Source organism: Agelaius tricolor, unplaced genomic scaffold, assembly GCF_023055355.1.
Source record: "Agelaius tricolor isolate 1412-34295 unplaced genomic scaffold, bAgeTri1.0.p SCAF_2, whole genome shotgun sequence".
NCBI classification, from domain to species: domain Eukaryota; kingdom Metazoa; phylum Chordata; class Aves; order Passeriformes; family Icteridae; genus Agelaius; species Agelaius tricolor.
In genome coordinates this window covers 9,889,869-9,908,770 of record NW_027269262.1, presented here as the reverse complement: position 1 = coordinate 9,908,770, position 18,902 = coordinate 9,889,869, and the positions used below count along the sequence as shown (strand labels likewise).

The 18,902-nt window shown below is 42.0% G+C and overlaps 1 protein-coding gene across 2 annotated transcripts in view; it reads left to right on the top strand.

Moving 5' to 3' along the window:
- The first annotated feature begins 237 nt into the window (after positions 1 to 237).
- Positions 238 to 18,902, top strand: part of RIOK1 (RIO kinase 1) — a 40,505-nt gene continuing 21,840 nt past the window's right edge. The window contains exons 1-17 of one of the 2 annotated variants that reach the window (XM_071452358.1): positions 239 to 405; positions 1,254 to 1,458; positions 2,635 to 2,725; positions 3,718 to 3,787; positions 4,235 to 4,277; positions 4,971 to 5,063; positions 5,785 to 5,897; positions 6,025 to 6,105; positions 6,628 to 6,714; positions 7,345 to 7,482; positions 8,128 to 8,231; positions 9,883 to 9,989; positions 11,024 to 11,089; positions 12,682 to 12,801; positions 13,087 to 13,140; positions 14,244 to 14,393; positions 15,888 to 16,102. In XM_071452358.1, the coding sequence (XP_071308459.1) occupies positions 335 to 405; positions 1,254 to 1,458; positions 2,635 to 2,725; positions 3,718 to 3,787; positions 4,235 to 4,277; positions 4,971 to 5,063; positions 5,785 to 5,897; positions 6,025 to 6,105; positions 6,628 to 6,714; positions 7,345 to 7,482; positions 8,128 to 8,231; positions 9,883 to 9,989; positions 11,024 to 11,089; positions 12,682 to 12,801; positions 13,087 to 13,140; positions 14,244 to 14,393; positions 15,888 to 15,998 (1,704 nt within the window). In that variant the 5' untranslated portion in view covers positions 239 to 334 and the 3' untranslated portion in view covers positions 15,999 to 16,102. Of the gene's footprint in view, positions 406 to 1,253; positions 1,459 to 2,634; positions 2,726 to 3,717; positions 3,788 to 4,234; positions 4,278 to 4,970; positions 5,064 to 5,784; positions 5,898 to 6,024; positions 6,106 to 6,627; positions 6,715 to 7,344; positions 7,483 to 8,127; positions 8,232 to 9,882; positions 9,990 to 11,023; positions 11,090 to 12,681; positions 12,802 to 13,086; positions 13,141 to 14,243; positions 14,394 to 15,887; positions 16,103 to 18,902 lie in introns of those variants that run through there. The other variant, XM_071452364.1, reaches the window with a different exon arrangement.

The window sequence follows — 18,902 nt, the reverse complement described above, 5'->3', positions numbered from 1 at the left end:
CCAGTGCCTCAGCACCGTCACAGTAAAGAATTTCTTACTAATATCGAATCTAACCCTACTCTCGTTCAGTGCAAAGCCATTCCCCGCTACAAGCCCTTGTAAGAACCCCCTCCGTCTGCCGGCTCAAGGCCCTCCCGGCGCAGGAGTCTGGGAAGCGGGGAGGAGCCCGGGAAGCGGGGAGGGCCCGTCCCAGCCACGCTCGCCCGCGCTGCTTTTGGTCCCTCTGGCGGCGCCGTAGATGCCGGGCTGGGCTGGCGCCTGCGTGTTGTGGGCATCCCGGGTGCCGGTGATTCCTGCCTCCCGGTGATTCCTGCTTCCTGCCGCCGCCGCCGCCATGGATTACCGGGCGTTGGTGATGAGCCAGGTCGTGCCGGGGCAGTTCGACGATGCGGACTGCTCGGACAGGTGAGGGCGCACCGCGGGGCCGGGGCTGAGGGCGCTGGGGGAGCCGGGCCGGGCGGACACGCGGAGCGAGAGCGGGAGCAGCCCTGGGACTTGCCCGGCAGCGGGGAAGGGAGAGCGGGCGGTACTGCCCCGCTACGGGAGGAGATGAGAGGAAAGGCTGCGTGTGTCTCTCAGCTTCCCTTTTCCATGATGTGTGCTGCTTTGGGACGTACTTGTCCTGGCAGAAAGCCGCGACATGTAATTGACATGACAGAATGGTAGCATCAGTTAGGTTGGAAAAGACTTCTGGAATCATCGAGGCAAGCTGTGACCCAGCACCACCTTGCCAACTAGAACGTGGCACTGAGTAACAACTCCAGTCTTCCTTAAACACCTCCAGGAACGGTGACTCCACCACCTCCCTGAGCAATCCATTCCAATGTCTAACCACCCTTGCTGTGAAGAAATTCTTCCAAATTCTCCTGGTGCAACTTTGCAACTTTAGGCCGTGTCCTCTTTTCCTGTCGCTTGCTGCCTGGGGGTAGAGGCCGACCCCCACGTGGCTGCAGCCTCCTTTCAGGGAATTGTAGAAAATGGTAAGGTCCCCTCTGAGCCTCTTTCCTCTGGGCTAAACACCCCCAGCTCCCACAGCTGCTCCTCACAGGATTGATGCTCCAGATCCTTCACCGGCTTCATTTCTAGACCTGATCCAGCACCTCAATATCCTTCCTGAATAGAGGGCCTCAGAACTGGACTCAGTGAATTAAAACACGGGTGAAAATGTAAAGTCATTTATGGGGATAAGTGTATGGAATTTTTGGTGACTGACAATAATTTTTAGTTATAGAGACATCTGTGGTTCTTTTCAGTGAATCTGTGGAAGACACAGAAGCATGTAAAGAGGGTGAGGTCCCTGAGAGCTGCCAGTTATGCGCATGTGAAGAAGTTAATCCTGAGGAAGGAGATGGTGATGATGACAACGATGCTGAAGAGGAAGATGAAGACTGGGACTGGGATGATGAGGTGGGAAGACTCACGAAGCGCCACAATGCTGCTGGTGGATGCAATCCACAGGTATGTTGAAGGTTATTCTGTGGGCTTTGAGGGTGCCCAAGGGCTAATGGGGCCAGCCCGGAGGCTTTGTTTGTTGTTAATGTTATGTTGGGGACAAATGCAAGCAGAAATTTTTCTTTGAGAGAATCCCCTTCCTTTGCATCTGTTCCTGTGACCTGCTGTATGCGTATGTACATTGTAGCCCAACCTCCATTTGATTTTCTTGTCTCAAACCCTGTTGCTGGATTCTCTGTGTCACTGCAGTTTTCTTCTCTTCCTTACCTTTCTCAACTTTTCTTTCTTTGCTCACCCTTAGGATGTTCCTTACTTTTTGGTATTTGTTCTCTGTGTTTCTGAGCCTCTTCCCCAGCCTTTCTGTTTATTTTTAGACTATCTGCTAGTCCTATCCGGGGTGAAACCAGTTCTATTTTTGACTTCATAGTGAAGAAGACAAAGAAAAATACAAGCATGGGAAATGGAGGGGGGTGCTTGAAGTGAATTAATTTAGAGTGTATGGTGTTGGCATAGAAACTCTGGTGTTGTGCATAATGGAGAGCACTCATGAAGGTAAGAAGGGTGCTAGTTCTCACATCAGCTTGGACACTAGAGGTTCAAAACCTCATTTTTCCTAGTGATACCAACTTAGCAGAATAGTTGAGATAAATCAGAGTGGTGCTGATCATAGCATAGCATAGCATGTCTGGCAGCATTTGTCCTAGGTGATATATTCTTGCCTTTATTTAGAGGTTTATGCTGTTCAATGATGGTGAAATCATGTTCAGGTATTAGTTGTGTTTGGGGAGGACTACATGTAAGGAAAGACAGAATCTTGGGAAGTTTTCTCAGTTCATTGCCTCTGCATTTTTTCCCTCTTGTTTTATTCCTTGTTTCTGTCTTCTATTCTCTTCCTTTTACAGACAGAAAAAGTGCTGTGTGAGAGACTTGTAGCTTCCTAGACTAAAAAATAACTCTGGTTTGGAGCACTTTTAGAATTTTAACTGGCGTATTACCTGTATTTTCTTTTCTTGATTTAAGTAAAATCTGGTGTTAATCCATATCTGTTTCCTTATATTCCATGTGGTTTTTATCTTACAGCTTTAGGCATAGGCATTTGAGATGACTTTTCCAATGAAATGGTTTGAATTTCAAAGGGCTGTGTACAGAACGTGACTTATGTTAACAAATCCTTTATTTCAGGCAAATAGACAGACCCCTAATTGCTCTTCAGCAAAACTGTCAACCCCTGCAGGCAAGGTTTTAAGAAAATTTGAACACAAAATCAATTTAGGTGAGTATAATTGCACTGCTGTCTGTTATTTTAAACAGTTGCCACTCTGTGACATTCTCAGACTAATTCCGCCTATGTTAAGCCAGAACTCCCTGGAATGGATGAGTTACCCTTTGCCAGAGAGATTAAAAATGGCTTTTTTGTATTTGAAGTTGCCTTTAGTCTCCAAGAACTGGCTGTCATACTGCCCTCTCTCTCCACCTTCAGAACCATATGGCTGTTTTGTTGGGGCCTTTTATTTCTCCTTGATTTCTCCAGGCAACATGAAGTCTTTCTTCCCTGGATTGTCTTTAGGAAAAAGCTGCTTGAGTGGGGGGAGGGAATTAACTCTCTGTTGTGATGTTGGTGATTCCCACAGCTGCTACCAAAGCTGCATTTTCTAGACAAATGCAGTAGTCCCCTGTAGTATTAGAGGGGGTACATTATGCAGCAGTTCTCTCCCAGGAGCAGAGATCCTGTGCTGAGTGAAGAGGCTGCTGTCCCAGCTGGTGTGGTTTGACTTTTGCCCTGAGATGGAAATGGCTGCTCAGCACAGCCTGTCAGGAGTAGGGGTAGCTGTGATTGGCACCTTCTGACACGGTAGAGATCAGAGGTTGGGTTTTCCTTTATAACAAAGTGGTGCTAGGGTGAAGGCTGCTGGTATTTGTAGCCAAATACAGCAGTTTTTATACATTTAGCATTTCATCAAACACTATTTAAATGCATTGTTGAAGAGAATCTGGGAGGCTATTATTTATTGTGTTAAGAAAAATGGCATTTGATTGTTGAAAAGAAAAGAACAGACAAATTTATTGGTGAGATGTTATCCAAAAGGGATTACTGGTATCACATTTCCAAGTCTCTGGAATTGTCTCACTCATCTGTGTTGTTACCTTATAGTCCTGCCCTGAAATGTAAACAGAGTGAAGTGTTAGGTTAACCCTGGTGTGTAGAAAACTTCTTTGGGTTTGGGGTTTTGTTTTTTTTTTCATCACTTCTTATGTGTTTTTCAGATAAGTTAAATTTTGATGATTCTGTTATAAACAGAGTCACAGAAAAGTCTAGGCAGAAGGAAGCAGACATGTGAGTATTACTTATGCTTCTATTTTCACTTAAATACTTTAAACCCAGAAGTATAGTGCATATTTCCTTGTTTAAATAAGTTTGTTAAGAAAAATGAAGTTAGTTGTCTACATGCAGTTTGCCCTTTGGTCTTCAATTTTTTGGTTTCCAAATCAGTTTTTGGAATCATCCAAGGTTTTGAATCTTTTGTCACTGGTAGCACAAATGATTGTGTTGGTGTGGTATAGTAAGACAGAAGTGATGGATGTCATTCCCCTACTACAGACGTTGTTGATGTTTTCCTTTCCATCCCTCTGTCTGCAGGAGAAACCTTTGGTTTTGTATGACCTGAAAGCCTTACTTCTTAAGGCTGTCATCTTAACCTTTGGCACAGGATGGCTCAGTTTGCTCTGTCAAAGTACCCAGCCCATATATGAGATTGTAACATTTTATTTTCACTTCTGCTAGGTACCGAGTCAAAGACAAGTCAGACAGAGCAACAGTTGAACAGGTAAGGCCTTTGTTCATCAAAATTCCCTTTTGACCAGAGCAAATAGTGTAGAATTTTGGAATCAATGAAAAAACAGTTAAAGCAAGAACAGAGTTTTGGAATTCTGTTTCTCTTGTTATGCTGAAGAGACCTGTTGTTTCTTTCTTTCTTTGTTTCACATATGAAAGTTAACTTTGGTTCCATAAACATTTTAGAGCTCATTTTTGTGTTTAACATTGTGATTTGTTTATATGTGTAATGCCGAATTCCATCTTAAGCTTTTATTGAATTCCAAAGAACAAGAAAAAATGCTGAGTTTGCATTTTTCTTTTTTTCTTCTTTAGCAAGACCGAATTATTACTGGGCTGAGCCCACATGGCTGTCCTATCTCAGTTATGTTATCTGTATCCCAAGATATATCTTACTTTAAAACATTTAATGCAGCTATGGGTGGGACATTATTTCTTTGTCTCTTCTAGAGTTAGATTGAGGACATATGCTTAATTTAAAAAGAGAAAAAATTTTTTGAAGAAAAAGTGAAATATCTTCCTAGATTCATGGTAAAATTCTGAGTGATTATTATTATTATATATTCAGATTATTATTCGATCCTTGAGAACATTCTGATGCCCAGGCTTCTTTAATATGATAGTAGGACTGGGCATTATTATTTGTTTTTTTTTTCTCTGCTGACTTTTCTGTATTAAATTTGAGGTGTTGGACCCAAGGACCCGAATCATTCTGTTCAAGATGCTCTCTAGAGGTATCATATCAGAAATCAATGGCTGCATCAGCACAGGGAAGGAAGTAAGTTTTATTGCAAATAATGTAGTAGGCTTTTTTTTTTAGCCAGCTGGGTGGAAGTTTATGATGCTCAGAAAATGTAGTGAAATACTTGGGCTTAGTTCTACATATTTTGTGCTTCTTGATTGGTAAGAAGTTATCTTAAGAAAAAAAATATTTCTGTTAAAGGAAACCAATTTTCCTAAGTATGAAAGATTTCTAAGAATGCTTTAATATTATCTTAAATTTGTGGATGTTGTTAATTGCATCTTTCAACAAAAGGTTTTAGCAAAGTTATGTATACCCATAGTATTAAATAGTGCCTAAAAACCATACAAACCCAGATAATTCCAATTCAAGACGTACTTCTGTCCTGTGTAGACGTGAAAACATGAGACATTAGGGCCATGCTTTAGGGCCTGAACAGTGCACAGACTCAAGTTTACCCTTCACACAAGGGCTTGCTTCAGTCTCCCAAGTGTGCATGAGGCAGAGTTTTCTTGTGCAATGTTGATTTTATTCTGAGGGCATTGTTGCACCCCTGCCCCATCTTATGTACTTCCTGCAAGCTGCCCTTCATGGAAAAAGGATTGCCCTGGTGTGCAGTCTCCTTCAGCTGGGTGCCACACAGGGGCTGGGGTGGGATCAGCCCTTTTTCAGGTGTCAGAATGAGAAGAAGAGAGAAGACTATGTTGTTTTAAAGAGCTTTTCTTTAATGTTATCTCTTCCCTTTTTAATCTAATAGGCCAATGTATATCATGCCAGTACTGCAAATGGGGAGAACAGAGCAATAAAGATTTACAAAACCTCTATTCTGATGTTTAAAGATCGGGATAAGTATGTCAGTGGTGAATTCAGGTGAGTTTGACTTCTGCCTGATTTTACTGGGGAAGAGGGATTGTCTTGAAAGATATTAAAATCACTGGTGCTCATGCTGTGTTGATAGACTAAGAGTCCCTGTTGTCTTTTATTTTTTTATTTAAAGATTTCGTCATGGATACTGCAAAGGCAACCCAAGAAAAATGGTGAAGACATGGGCCGAAAAAGAAATGAGGAATTTAATAAGGTGATTCTTCCTGTTTTTATTTCATCATGCAGAGGTTACAAAAACTTTTAAGTTTAGAGGAGATGCTCTCTCTTTGGCTACCACTACCCTATTGGGTCTCTGGAGTGTTCAGGAAAGTGTCTTAAGCTTCATTATGGGAGAGAAACAAAAGGGGAGGGAAGAATAAAGATCTTTTGTTTTCCTGCTAATGCTTGAAGCTCTTCAGTGTCTGAACTCTGTCTGACATGACTGAACAGCAAGGAGAAGCTAGAAATAGCTGCTGCTGAGCAGCAACACACTGTGTGATATGGGTTAATCTAGGATTAACTTGAACTGTCTAAAAGATTCTTTGACACAGGAATGCTTAGAAAAAAGGGTCAGAATGGTTGTGGCTTTTTGTGTGCATTTCCTAGTTCTTCACAAGGGAGACTTTCTTGAGCTCTCACTGTGTTATGTTCTAAGCTGCAGAGCTCCTTGCACTGGTGCAAAGCAAATAGAGTTTGGTTTTATTTTTTTTTTTTTGGCTTTGTTCCTGTATTTCAGGTTGAATACAGCCCAGATACCTTGCCCAGAGCCAATTATGCTAAGGAGTCATGTGCTTGTCATGGGCTTTATTGGTAAAGGTGATAGGTAAGTATCCTTAGAAAAGAAATTTTTTTTGTTTATTTGTTTGTTTGTTTGTTTGTTTTTTTAATTTAGTAATAGCTTTTCCCAAAGGTTTATTAAAACCAGCCAAACCAACCATCTGAATTTACCTACAGTTACTCTAGGGCTGTAAAGTTAACATGTGCATGTGATCTGTGGAATGGTCCCAGACATTTGTCAGCTACTACTGCAGGCAATCTGTGTGATTCTGAAGCCTTGGTTGTGTGCAAAATGATTTCATAAAGTGGCTTAACCAGAGATTAATGCTGGAAAGGCTTGCTAATCATGAAGATAGTTTATTGTTTTGTAGTTGCTGACATTAATGTAGCACGGTCGGAATTCGCTCCTGTTGAAAATAGAGCTTCAGAATCTTTGGCAAGCATGTAGCAAGGTTTTGCTCCCCTTCGTGCTGGCTCCTTGCACTTGGTTGCTCATCCTGACTTGCTTGAAAGTCAGGGAGTGAAAGATTCACTCAGGGAGTGAAAGATTCAGGCACAGCAATTAAAGCGTTTGCAGCTGGTGTGAAAAAGGAAAAAGTATTTCGTCTCTATTTAGTTTTAGCTGTATTTTTAGTTTCTGTTGTTGTTTTGGTTTTTTTTTTTTTGTAATTTCAAGACCTGCTCCTCTGCTGAAGAATGCTCAGTTGTCTGACTCCAAAGTCCGGGAGCTGTACCTGCAGATCATCCAGTACATGAGAAGAATGTACCAAGATGCCAGACTTGTTCACGCAGATCTCAGTGAATTTAATATGCTGTATGTTTTTAATCCTTGCTCTGAATTGTGACATCTAAAATGTATGCATTGGCAGCCTCTATGTGAGAATACTGATGTACCTTTCAGCGAGGGTGGGGTCCTTGTCGTTACTGAGTTTTGTAACTTTTCTAATTAATTATGTAGCTTTTAGCCCAGATCTGAGCTTTCTCTGTTAAAAAACACCAACAGGCAAACAAACGAAACCATAAAATAAGAAAGAAAAAAAATTTAAAAAACACAACAAATCACCTCACAAAACCCCCTCACGACTAGAAAAAAACCCGTCAACTCCAGCAAAAATTAGTAAGGTAGCATTTTTATGTAAGGTATTTTATATTAGTTAGGTATCATTTCACTGCTATATTTTTATAACTTGTTTCTTGTTTTATTTCTTTTTCATGCACCTCTCTGCTTTTTTTTGTTCATGAGCAGACTACTTTTAAAAAAAGTTTAATTATACAGCTTGTATAGAGGAGGGAAAGGATTGACTAAAAAAAGCCACCCTGGCCCTCACATACAAGGCATATACTGAAGAAACAAGTTAAGATTTTTTTTTTGCTGCTTCTTAAGTTTGAGGCATGCTTTGTTCCCTGCCCCTCAGTATCTGGTGGAGTTGGTGCAGCTCTGTGTGGGTTTTCCTTGCAGGTACCACGGAGGGGACGTGTACATCATTGACGTGTCTCAGTCCGTGGAGCACGACCACCCGCACGCGCTGGAGTTCCTGCGCAAGGATTGTGCCAACGTTAACGGTGAGGGGGCTGCCCTCCAGCCCTTGTTCTGACACCTGGTTTGTTTAGCAGGATGGACTTAGTTCACCTTATGTTCTTTCAGGTGTAACTGACTGTAGAAGCTGTCAAGATTGCTTTAAAATATTTCCTCTCCTGTGTTCTTGTGACTTCCTCAGGGAGGAGTGTACTGTGCTGAGTTCAGAGTAGTGCAGCTTATTTTGCTAGAAGTCATCTCTCTTAAATGAGTGCCATGACTGAATCTCAGAGTCTGCAGCAGTGCTCACTCCAATCTTAACTTCCCTTACTTAAAATACTGTGCAGGCATACTGATGTGTTGCCTTCTGTGAGCTGGACCCACATCTGGGATTCCTCAACTGGCAAGATGTTTCTGTGTGTTATAAAGTTCCCTGCACTAAGGGCAGCTGAGAGGATTGAGGCACAGAGTAATTAATTAGAGATGTTATCACTTGTCATAGTATTTTGATAAGTAAAGTTTAATGGTGTTTTTCTCTTGAGAATTTGGTCTTCATGTGTGAATATACATGTTGTGTAACAGATACACACCTCCTGGTAGGGTGTGTCTGTGAGGACAAAAAAAACCTCTCTTTATAGGCTGCTTTTGTCTCCCCTTTCTTTTCACATTGACTTTTTTCTTATTTTACAGAGACTCTTGAAAGTCTGGCACATAATTAGGAAAGAACTGTGTGCATGCTGTATGTTGTTGATGTCCTGTATGCTACGTTTTCCTTATTCCTTTTCAGTTCATGCATTTCTAGTAACTGCCTTCTGTCTTAGCTAGCCGCACCCTTGCTCTTTATTCGTGTCATTTGAGCTCCTCTACCTAGATACTCTAGTGTCTCAGTGAGTTGCAGTTGTTTTGGTGTTGTTTTGTTTGTTTTCTGTCACTGCATCTTTCTCTGTCTAAGCCTTCTACAGAGACTGTAAGAAACACCTGGTTCTGCCTTAGGTGTGATCTTTGCAGAGATTTGTGGTTCAGTGAGCACGGAGAGCTGCCGCCAAACTAAGTGCTTTTCTAATCCTTCCATGATTAATTTCTCACAGTGAGAGATCCTCTGGGAATTTTAAGTACAAAATACTTGTTAAACAGTCCTCATTGTCACTTGCTGCTGTTTTTCAGAACAGAAGTGCAGCCTATGAATTTGGTCATAACTGATTTAAGAAAGCAATTCTGAGTGTAGTAGCGAGGAAGATTCTAGGACATCAATGTGTCTTCCCTTTTGGGTGGATCATAATGTACTGTATTTCAGTGGCCACTTGTTTCTCTCTGGCAAAAGTTTGAGGTCCCCATTCCTTATTTGAAATATTTTTTTTATCTTAGTCATTGCAAATACTACACCTGTCTTGAATTCTTTACTTCTTAGCCCATACTCCATTAAGTCAGGATCCTGCTGAAATTGATTTGGCTTTTATATTTGTGCAGTTTTTCTCTTTTTCTCCTTTTAGTGTTTGTTGCATGTGGGAGATGAACAGTTTTATTTCAGATGACCAAGAATCATCTGTTAACTAAACTCCATATGATGTAGAATGTGCTGCTTAGACTTCCCCAAGTCATCAGAGTTGCTGGCTTGCTGGAATTGTCACTTTAACATCCAAGCTGTGTATGTTAGATGGAATTACTAATGGGTTTTGTCTCTCCCTTGTTTCCTGACAGACTTTTTCCAGAAGCACAATGTTGCCGTGATGACAGTGAGGGAGCTGTTTGAATTTATTACTGATCCTTCTATCACAAGTGAAAACATTGATGACTACCTGTCTAAGGTAAGACCTCGTGGCCTTGTTACTGAGTAAGAGGACAGCAAAATCAGATCTAGTTCAAGCTCCATCATCTCATTTATTCTACATCCTAAGGAAGCCAGCACATGACATTGTTGTGCTAGTGCTTCAAAAATGCATATAGGTCTTTTCCATTTATACCATTGTAGAGTGACACTGCTTTCATTGCATGTTGTCTCAGAAAGTGTCTTGGACATATTTTATGAAAAATCCTTTTGCTAGGATCTTTTCTCCCGAGAAGCTGAGAGGCCTCAGAAATGAAATGTAAACAATAATTATCTGCTGCTGTGGAATGCAACAGGTGCATCTTTGATTGGTCTCATGTGGTTGTTTTTACTTAATGGCCAATCACAGTCCAGCTGTCTTGGACTCTCTGGTCAGTCACAAGATTTTATTATCATTCCATTCCATTTCTTTCCTTGCTAGCCTTCTGATGAAATCCTTTCTTCTATTCTTTTAGTATAGTTTTAATATATCATTTTCTTTTACTATAATATATATCATAAAATAATAAATCTGCCTTCTGAAACATGGAGTCGAGATTCTCATCTCTCCCCTCGTCCTGGGACCCCTGCGAACACCACTACAAGAAAGTCTGTCTAATCATGAAGACTCAAATGTCTGTTTGAGGTGCTGTAAGAATCAGGATGCTTTAAGCTAGCTCTTCCTTTCTGGCAAGGAGGAGCTCTGCAGAAATTCAACCGTGCTTATATGGAGACTGGTGTTGTATGTCGTATAGCCGTGCTGGGCCTGCCGCAGTTTGGTCTGGGGGGGAGGAGTTGCACGTGTGGTTTTTTTGCTGGTACGGCCCTGATCTGCAGCTGTCAGGTGCTTCGCAGCAGGGCTGGTCACCATTAGGTGTCGCTGAAGGCATTCCCACAGGGACAGCTGGAGTGCGTGTGAGTGATGGTGGAGCACAGGGAGAAACACAGATGGGAATAGTTGGATGTGATTCTAAAGGCTTAGTGGTGCGATTCTAAAGAATGATAATTTTTTTGTAATATTTTGTGTTTCTTTAGGCAATGGAAATAGCATCGAAAAGAACAGAAGAGGAAAGATCCAGTCAAGATAAAGTGGATGAGGAAGTGAGGATTTCTGTTCCTGCTATGAAATTAATGTTAACCTTACCTCTTCTAAACAATGAAATATGTTGTGTTTCCTTTGAAAAATGTACAGTTGATGATAAACAAAACATTGTTTCTGATGCTGAGATATCTTGACCTAGCTGAGATGTGAAGTATTAAGGGATGCCATGTGTAAAAGCTGACAGCAATATGCTGTTAGAAGGCAAATACTCTATTTCCTAAACCAGTTGTTTGCTGACATCTATGTCTCTTGATGTATCTTCCAGTTCAGGTTTAGTTAATAAAAAACCTGAGTAGAGAGATCTGATTGTGCTAGTGGTTTTGGAGCAGTGATACAGAAGCAGGCTATTTGGATAAGTGCATTGGCCAAATTGCCTATCTAGCTCCACTCCCAGTCTAATTCAGTTCTTCCACTGCTTTTACATTCAGTGAAGCCATCTCAAATCCATTACAGAAAGCTGTTAATGTTCTGGAAATACTTAATGTAAAGATAGAACCATTTCTATCTTAGTCTTAACTGTCTGTTCCAGAAGAGTCTAAAAACAAAACCAACAACCAACAAAAGCCTCTTATCTTGTGGGTCAGTACAACTTGATTTATTCAAGACTTTTTTGTCTTGGAGCTCAGCAGGTTTCACTAACTGCTTCAGGTTTTGCCAAGGAAAGATGTTTTTTGTTTCCCAGTATAACCTCAGCATAAAACTACTCAGGTGTAGAGTCAGATTCAAGTGTTTGGTAGCAAGCCCATCTTCTGCAAGCAAGTTACTCCTTTGTTTATATGAGGTACTGACCTCTAAGAGAGGTGGTTTCGTAGCATCTAAGTTCAGTTCATTTGTCTTAGACTTTTACATGTGACCATGGCTAATTTGTGCCACTTCCCATGCTAAAGAGCAGAGCTGAGTAAGGGCAGCTCTGTGGAAGTGGGGAACTGTGCTTTGTGCACAGCTCTCAGATGAGCAATCATCATGAAGGGTACTGAATCTGTACTGGGATTGAACTGATACCATGAAACAGAGAAGCAAAACACATTTCTCTGATCTCGTAGGATCATAAGCTTGCTGAAAGACTGTTCCAAATGTGACAAACTTTGAGTATGTTATTGATACTGCAGTTAGTTTTTATTGCACTGTACTGCTGCAAGAACCTTTTTAGAGTTGTACTGTAGGTTGAAGCGGGTATTGTTACATAAAGAGATTAAGTTCTAGCAGTGCATTGCAATGGAGTTGCCTCCTGAGGGCATTATAATTATTACAATAAAAGCATTAGAAAAAATTTTAGGATACAAAACCTTAGGACTCAAATGGGCTAAGAGATAGTTGGAGAATTTTGTAAGTGGGCTGGTGTGAGTCAGGTTAAGGAAGGAGCTTTCTTAGTTGTGATCTATCAATAATGTCTAGGTTGCACATTAAGTCTGCCCCTACAAAAAAATAACCAAACAAAAAACAACTCTGTAATTCAAATGGTAAGGGATGATTGCTATGTTCATTTGTTGTTTCTTTGTGATTATTCTCCTAAGGATGCATAATTAGGAGAGAAGAACATCATGACACTATATGTAAATTAGTAACTCTGTGTTTCCCTTCACTGTGCTAGGTATTTAAGAAGGCCTACATACCTCGAACTCTGACTGAAGTTAAAAACTATGAGAGGGATGTGGACATAATGATGAAATTGAAAGAAGAGGATATGGCATTGAATGTTCAGCAAGATAATGTGAGTAGACATGCTGAGGCCCTGCAAAAGAGAGAGAGGGAATATGAATTCTTCCTACTGGAAACTGTTAGCAACAAACAAAAAAAGAAGCATTGCTACCAAGATGTGGAGTACTAAATCTATATCGTACTTTAAAAGTGTCTGGTTCGTGCTTAATGCTAACATTGTGGATTTTATCCTGGTCTTTATTTCTTTAAATTTATTTTTAGATAGTAATTTTCTCTGGGCACAAAGAATTAAGATATAATTGGATAATGCAATTTCTTCCTCTCTTCCTTGGAGCAGATTCTCTACCAGACTGTGACAGGACTGAAGAAGGATTTGTCTGGTGTTCAGAAGGTGAGAGGTTCTTTTTAAAATCCTTCATTTTATCCATTTTCAGAAAAGTGCTTACAGGTAGTTCAGAGAATGCCTGGTCCTGCAGCTGACACCATGAAAGAAGCCTTTGTATGCAGAGTGACCATTTGTGTCAGGATGGGTCTGGCATGGCAGTGTCTGCACAGCACAGAAGTTGCTTCCCTGCACTGTGGCTGATGCTGGGTTGCTTGAGAATGAAATTAAAATCCTTGTTGTGGCCATGATCTCTAAAGTTAAGGTGACGATGAGGGAAAGTGTTTTCTGATTTTGGAAAATGTAATTGATTTAAACTGTTGCATGACTGCAAGTTTTGATATGTTTCTGTTATCAGATATAATATCAGATATGTTGATATGATAGGGTATCTGTTGTAATATTGCATAAAGAACAGTCCTCCAGTATAAGCCATAAAATATTATGTCTTACTGTGTTTGAAGTACTTGACAGTGACACTTCTGTAAAGTAGATTGGATGAGAAGTTGGATACAGATCACTTGGAGCCATGTCATTCAAGGCAGAAGCCCTGTGTGGGTTCCCCCTCCTTACTTTGTGAATATTCTCTAGCAGTGGTGTAGACTCTTGATTTAAAATGGAAATATAAATATGGATGGGATCAGGCTGTAACACAGTCTCCAGGCTTGTTTAAGAATAAGTGAGTGTTCAGTGCAGATATTTGTGTTTGCAATATAGAATACATACTGTGCCCCCAAGGTAGATGTGGGCATGATCCAAGGATAATTAAAAATAGGCTTCCACATATGTTAGCAAATTGCTGTTTAACTTAGGGAAATTAGTTTGGGAGTGCAAATAACAGCTGTGCTTTGAGCCCTGACCTAAAAGAATCTGTGGTGTACATTCTAGATTCCTTTTTCTTAGTTTGGCTTAACCTACTTCTCATTCTTTATCTTGAAACTCAGTGAGGGCTGTGGTAAGGGAGATAGCATCAGATTGCTCAAGGGCTTCATTGCAGCAGATTCTGTTTTCTTTTCTGTGAATATATATATACATTGTGCATCTGTATGTGTATTGTGCTGCCATTAAGTTTCTTGGTTTTGATTTGATGTAATTCTTGATGTATCTTGCAGATTCCTGCACTCCTTGAAGAGGCAGACAATTCAGAAACAGACTCTGATGATGATGATGGTGGTGGTGGCAGCTCAGAGGACTCTGATTCGGGCTGTAAAGAATCTGTACATCCCAAAGATAAACCTGCTGAAGTTAGCATGGACAAAAAGGTCAGCTGCCTGGGAATTGTTTATTTTTTCCCACCTTTGCTTATATGATACAAAAACATCCAAACTTAATGATTCTTGCTTTTTCTTGAAACAAGCTGTGGACCTTTCCTGTTGTGGAGAACAAGAGCAGAGGCAGTGAATTTCATTGGGGGTGCTTTATTAAAGGTGGTTTTATGTAGAGCAGTGTGCAACACAGCTCTCTGTAGCTTAGGCAAAGCTAGAAGAGAGATCTCTACAGGAAATTATAGGGCTACACAAAGTAGAATTCAGTGAAGCCTGGACAGCTTTTCACTTCCTCTGATTACTTTTCTGGGCTTTGGTGCTCAGGTTTGTGGCTGTGGTCGCTGATGAACCTCCTTATGCCCAGACAGCTGAGACCACTTGATCTGTAGAGCTGGAGATTTGGTGACAGTGTTTGTACCACAGTGGTTTTTGCAGTACCATTAGTACAGGCTGGCTAGCTTTGCTGTGGGCAAGAGATGTAATGCAGTCCAGCAAAAGGATTATGGTTAGGGTTTGGGATTTGGGTTTTCTTTGAGGTTTAATTTTCTAAACTGTGGAACAATATGCTCAGTTTTGGTGAGGCTTTCCTGCAGTGTATCATTCATGAGTGAGAGCCTTTTGGCAGCCTTTTAGGTGCTGTGCAAAAAACAAAAAAAGAAAAAAGCAGGGTGAAACTTGCAGGCTTAAGAGGTTCAAGATTTGGGACATGGCATTTTAGGTTTTTCTTCCTAGAAAAGGTAAGATAATATATTTCATATCTGTTAAATAAAAATGCAGCACTCCACTACACACTACCAGTCTAGAGCTGCTGCCTTTTAGATCTGAAACAGGGAAGTCTTGGCCACTTCTCATCTGATAGGTTTTCATTTGGACTTCTTTTTGTGTGAGATGAGGGTATTTTGTAACTTGTGTTCAGCTAGCTGTAGGTTGAACAACTGATTAGCAGCATTACTTCTACCTGCCCCTTCCACTTTGCTGACCTTTTGTTTTCTAGTTGAGTCTCGTCCCTTCCGTCTGGCACAGATTTACGGTGTGTTGCAGTAGCATGGCATTCTTTTCTGCCAGTCCTGCTGGTGAGCAGCTTGCTCTATCAGCACTTACTGGATCAATATTTTGATACATGACACATAGAAACAGATACTATAGTAGCTCTGTGGGTAGCAGAAAATGTAGACCAGACAACCTGTTGTAATCTTAGGTGTAAATAGCATGAGTTAAGAGTGCCTCTTGTTCACTTTCTTCAAAGGTTGCATGAAACTCCGGTTCTGACTAGTTTGTCATTAGCAGTGTGCAGGTCTAGGCTCCACCCCAACCTGTATCTCCTTTTTCCTATCCCCTCACCATTTCTATTGATTTTTAAAATTCCTTTATCTTGATAACCTTGTTTTTATGTAATGTGTTAATTAACTTGTTAATGTAACAATTGATTGACTTGCTTAAAAATCTTCATTCCCTTCTGGCTTTAAATGAATGGTGTTTGATTCCTTATAGGAAAGGAAAAAGTTGGTTAAAGAAGCCCAAAGAGAAAAGAGAAAAACCAAAATCCCAAAGCATGTGAAGAAGAGGAAAGAAAAAACTGCAAAAATGAAGAAAGGCAAATAAAGTCATCTTTGGCTCAGAGAAAGGGATGATTTGTTGTGGATTAGTCAGCCATCATCTTTTTTTCTTTATTAAAAAATTAAAATTCCTTTATTTATATACATACAGTGTAAACTGTGAGGGTGTTTTTTGTTAATAACATGGTGTAGTTGTTTGAACAGAGTGTATGACACAGGTTTCTCGATGGGAAAGAATGAGTCTAATATTTGTGCCTGCTAAAATTCTTTACCTGTGCAGGTTTGACATTTTGCTAAACTCACACTGATTTGTTCCTCCATAAGTCCCCATGCCTTCTTCACAGTATGGAAGCAAACTGAGCTCTGCAGGCTCTCACAGTCCCCTGGGATACCCCTGCAGGCATTGTGGCTCTGCTGCCTCCCTGTGCTTGCATCTCCATTGATGGCCAAGTGCACACGTGGCTGCAATCCCCAGTTCGACCTTCACAGCCTCTCTGGTGCCTTTGGCTACAATTTTGTAAGAGAGGAACCCATCAGGGCTTCCAGATCTCTCTTTCTCTCTCTCTGCTCCCTTTGTCCATCCACACAGGGGTTGATAGCACTCTCACATACAGTACTCATGTAAGTGTAGACAGCATTACTGGAACAAGCAGGACTGGTATTTTCTCTGCAAATGGGGATGTTTGTTGGGACACTGAAATGAAATACATGCATTTTGGAAATGGCATTACATCAGGCACAAGAGAGGGGCTAACCTCCAACTTGGAAGTGAAGGAAGGAGGACTTGCAGGATCCATATCCAGAGGTGAGGGAGTACTGGTGATTCTCATGACACCAAGGGCTTAGATGCTGCCAGAAGCATGGACACCTTATTTCCTGCCTGTGTACAGATGTGTTCAGGCAGAGGTGGCCTCAGTGATGGCTGTCCTGAGCCTGGCTGGTTGTGTCATCGGTGCAGTGCTGAAGGTGACTGAAGCAGTAACAGCTTTGTACACTTTGTCCTTGAAGTCCCATTGGACTGGGGATTCTCCCTGCTGACTAGCAGGGCTGTGGTGTGCCCATCTGCCTTGATTCATGAAGACAGTGCACCAGGAAGTGGGTGTAGGGCCTAAAGGTTTTGGATGGAGAGGGGAATTGTGTCCGAGTTGTTGCCTTTCCCCGGGAGCAAGTTGTGCACTGGGCAGACCTTGGAGTTTTCAGTGAAGTGGGCTAAGCCTAAGTGACTGTGAAGCTGTGTGTGCTTTATTTTGTGTAGCTCAGCAGTGCATGACTCCAGAGGAAACTGGTCTGTGGCTGATCACTGTGAGTGGGGGTTGTCAGACACAAGAGACAGCCACCTACCTTCTCTTTGGGTCTGGCTCCTCTGAAGGCAGGGATGGGTGCTGGTCCTTGGCAAAGAGCCTGGAAGCCCCAGAGACAGGGCATGTCCCACGGGGTGGTGTTTACCTCCTTTACCTGAGGAGACACTTCAGAGAAAGGAGGTTGCTCTCATCTGTGCTTGAGGGAAGAGGAAATGTCCCAGCCCACGTAACCTTGTCTTCCCTCCAGGCCATGCACCGCAGCCTTATCAAGTTTGCCTGGCTCTAGCTGTCCTGTAGCAGGATCCTGGATCTGTCATTTTGGATTGGAACCTTGCTCGCAGTGATGTGCAGCAGGACTGTCTGTGCAGGCTGTTCAAAGCATGAGCTGCCTGCCTCAGGTGTTTGCTGGAGGACAGGTGTACCCGGTCGGGGTGCTGGCAGGGGACCTGGGGTAAAGCGCAGCCAGAAAAGCCATGTGCAGTGCAGATGGCCTGGGAGGGCTGTTGCAGTGGGTATGTGCTCGTCACAGGTGGGCTGTGAGAGCAGTTGGTGTGTCCTGGCCACTGTAGGCCTGACAGGTACTAACTAAAGTGAGGCAGTCCACAGGAATGGGTTGATGGTAAGCTTCTTGGGCCAGAGCCATGAGATGAAGCATCTTCCTGGTGATCCCCAAAGCAAGAGAATGGTTGAAGAGTGCTACACATAACTACCAAAAGGTAGTCTGATTGGTGTGGGGAGGATGAGGATGGGATGGCATGACTTTATATCCTGTGCTAAAGAAAAATCTTCAGAGTAGCACAGAGACTCAGTTAACCCCATTTCCCCCCCAGAGATGAGGATCCTACAAGGCCCACTCTGTTTGCCATGGCAGCATGTTTTTGCTGTGCCCTGCTGCTGGCACCTGTGCAGACAGAGTAGCATTACCATATATACCAGTTCTATGTATAAAAATAATGGGGACAAAACCAGCTCCAAGCTAGTGCTTCCCCTTTATCTTCCATAATTTTCCTCCTACCCCCTCTTCCTCCACTCCCCAAGACTATACTTGCTGGTAGGGTTCTTGGGTCTCTTGTGGGCCATTGCAAGAATCTCCATGGTGGAGCTCACCGCATGTCAAAGCACCAGCAAAAGAGCCTGGAGAGGGGGGCTGTGGGGTGCTGGTGGGCTGTGGAGCCAGGAGATGACCCTGAGATGTCCCAGCAGCAGTGAGACTGAACTGTGCAGGTGTGATACCTGCCCCTAAGACTGAGAATTCTCTTCTGCTGACTGCAAACATGTTCCTCCTCTGCTCACTGGGTGTTCCAGTGTCAAAGTGGAGCACTTAGATTAACATTTCTTTCCCTTTTGAATGAGAACATCTTTACTGAGGCCATGCCATAAACTCTCTTGCTTTGTTGCTGAGGCTTTGGGAATGTTTCTGCAAGCAGGGCTTTTGGTAACTGTCTGGTGTGTTTTTCAAAGCACAACTGTTTTGTTTTCTGTCTTCTCTGAAAATGGATTGGAGTCCAGTTCTGTCGGGCATTCAGAAGGAATTTTTACAGCTGCAAAAGCAGAACTTTCAACTACTTTGATATTCCTTTCTGGCTTAAAGTAGTGGAGGAGGATTGGCTTTAAAAAAGCTTTATGCAGAGGGCAGGCTGTGGGTGGGT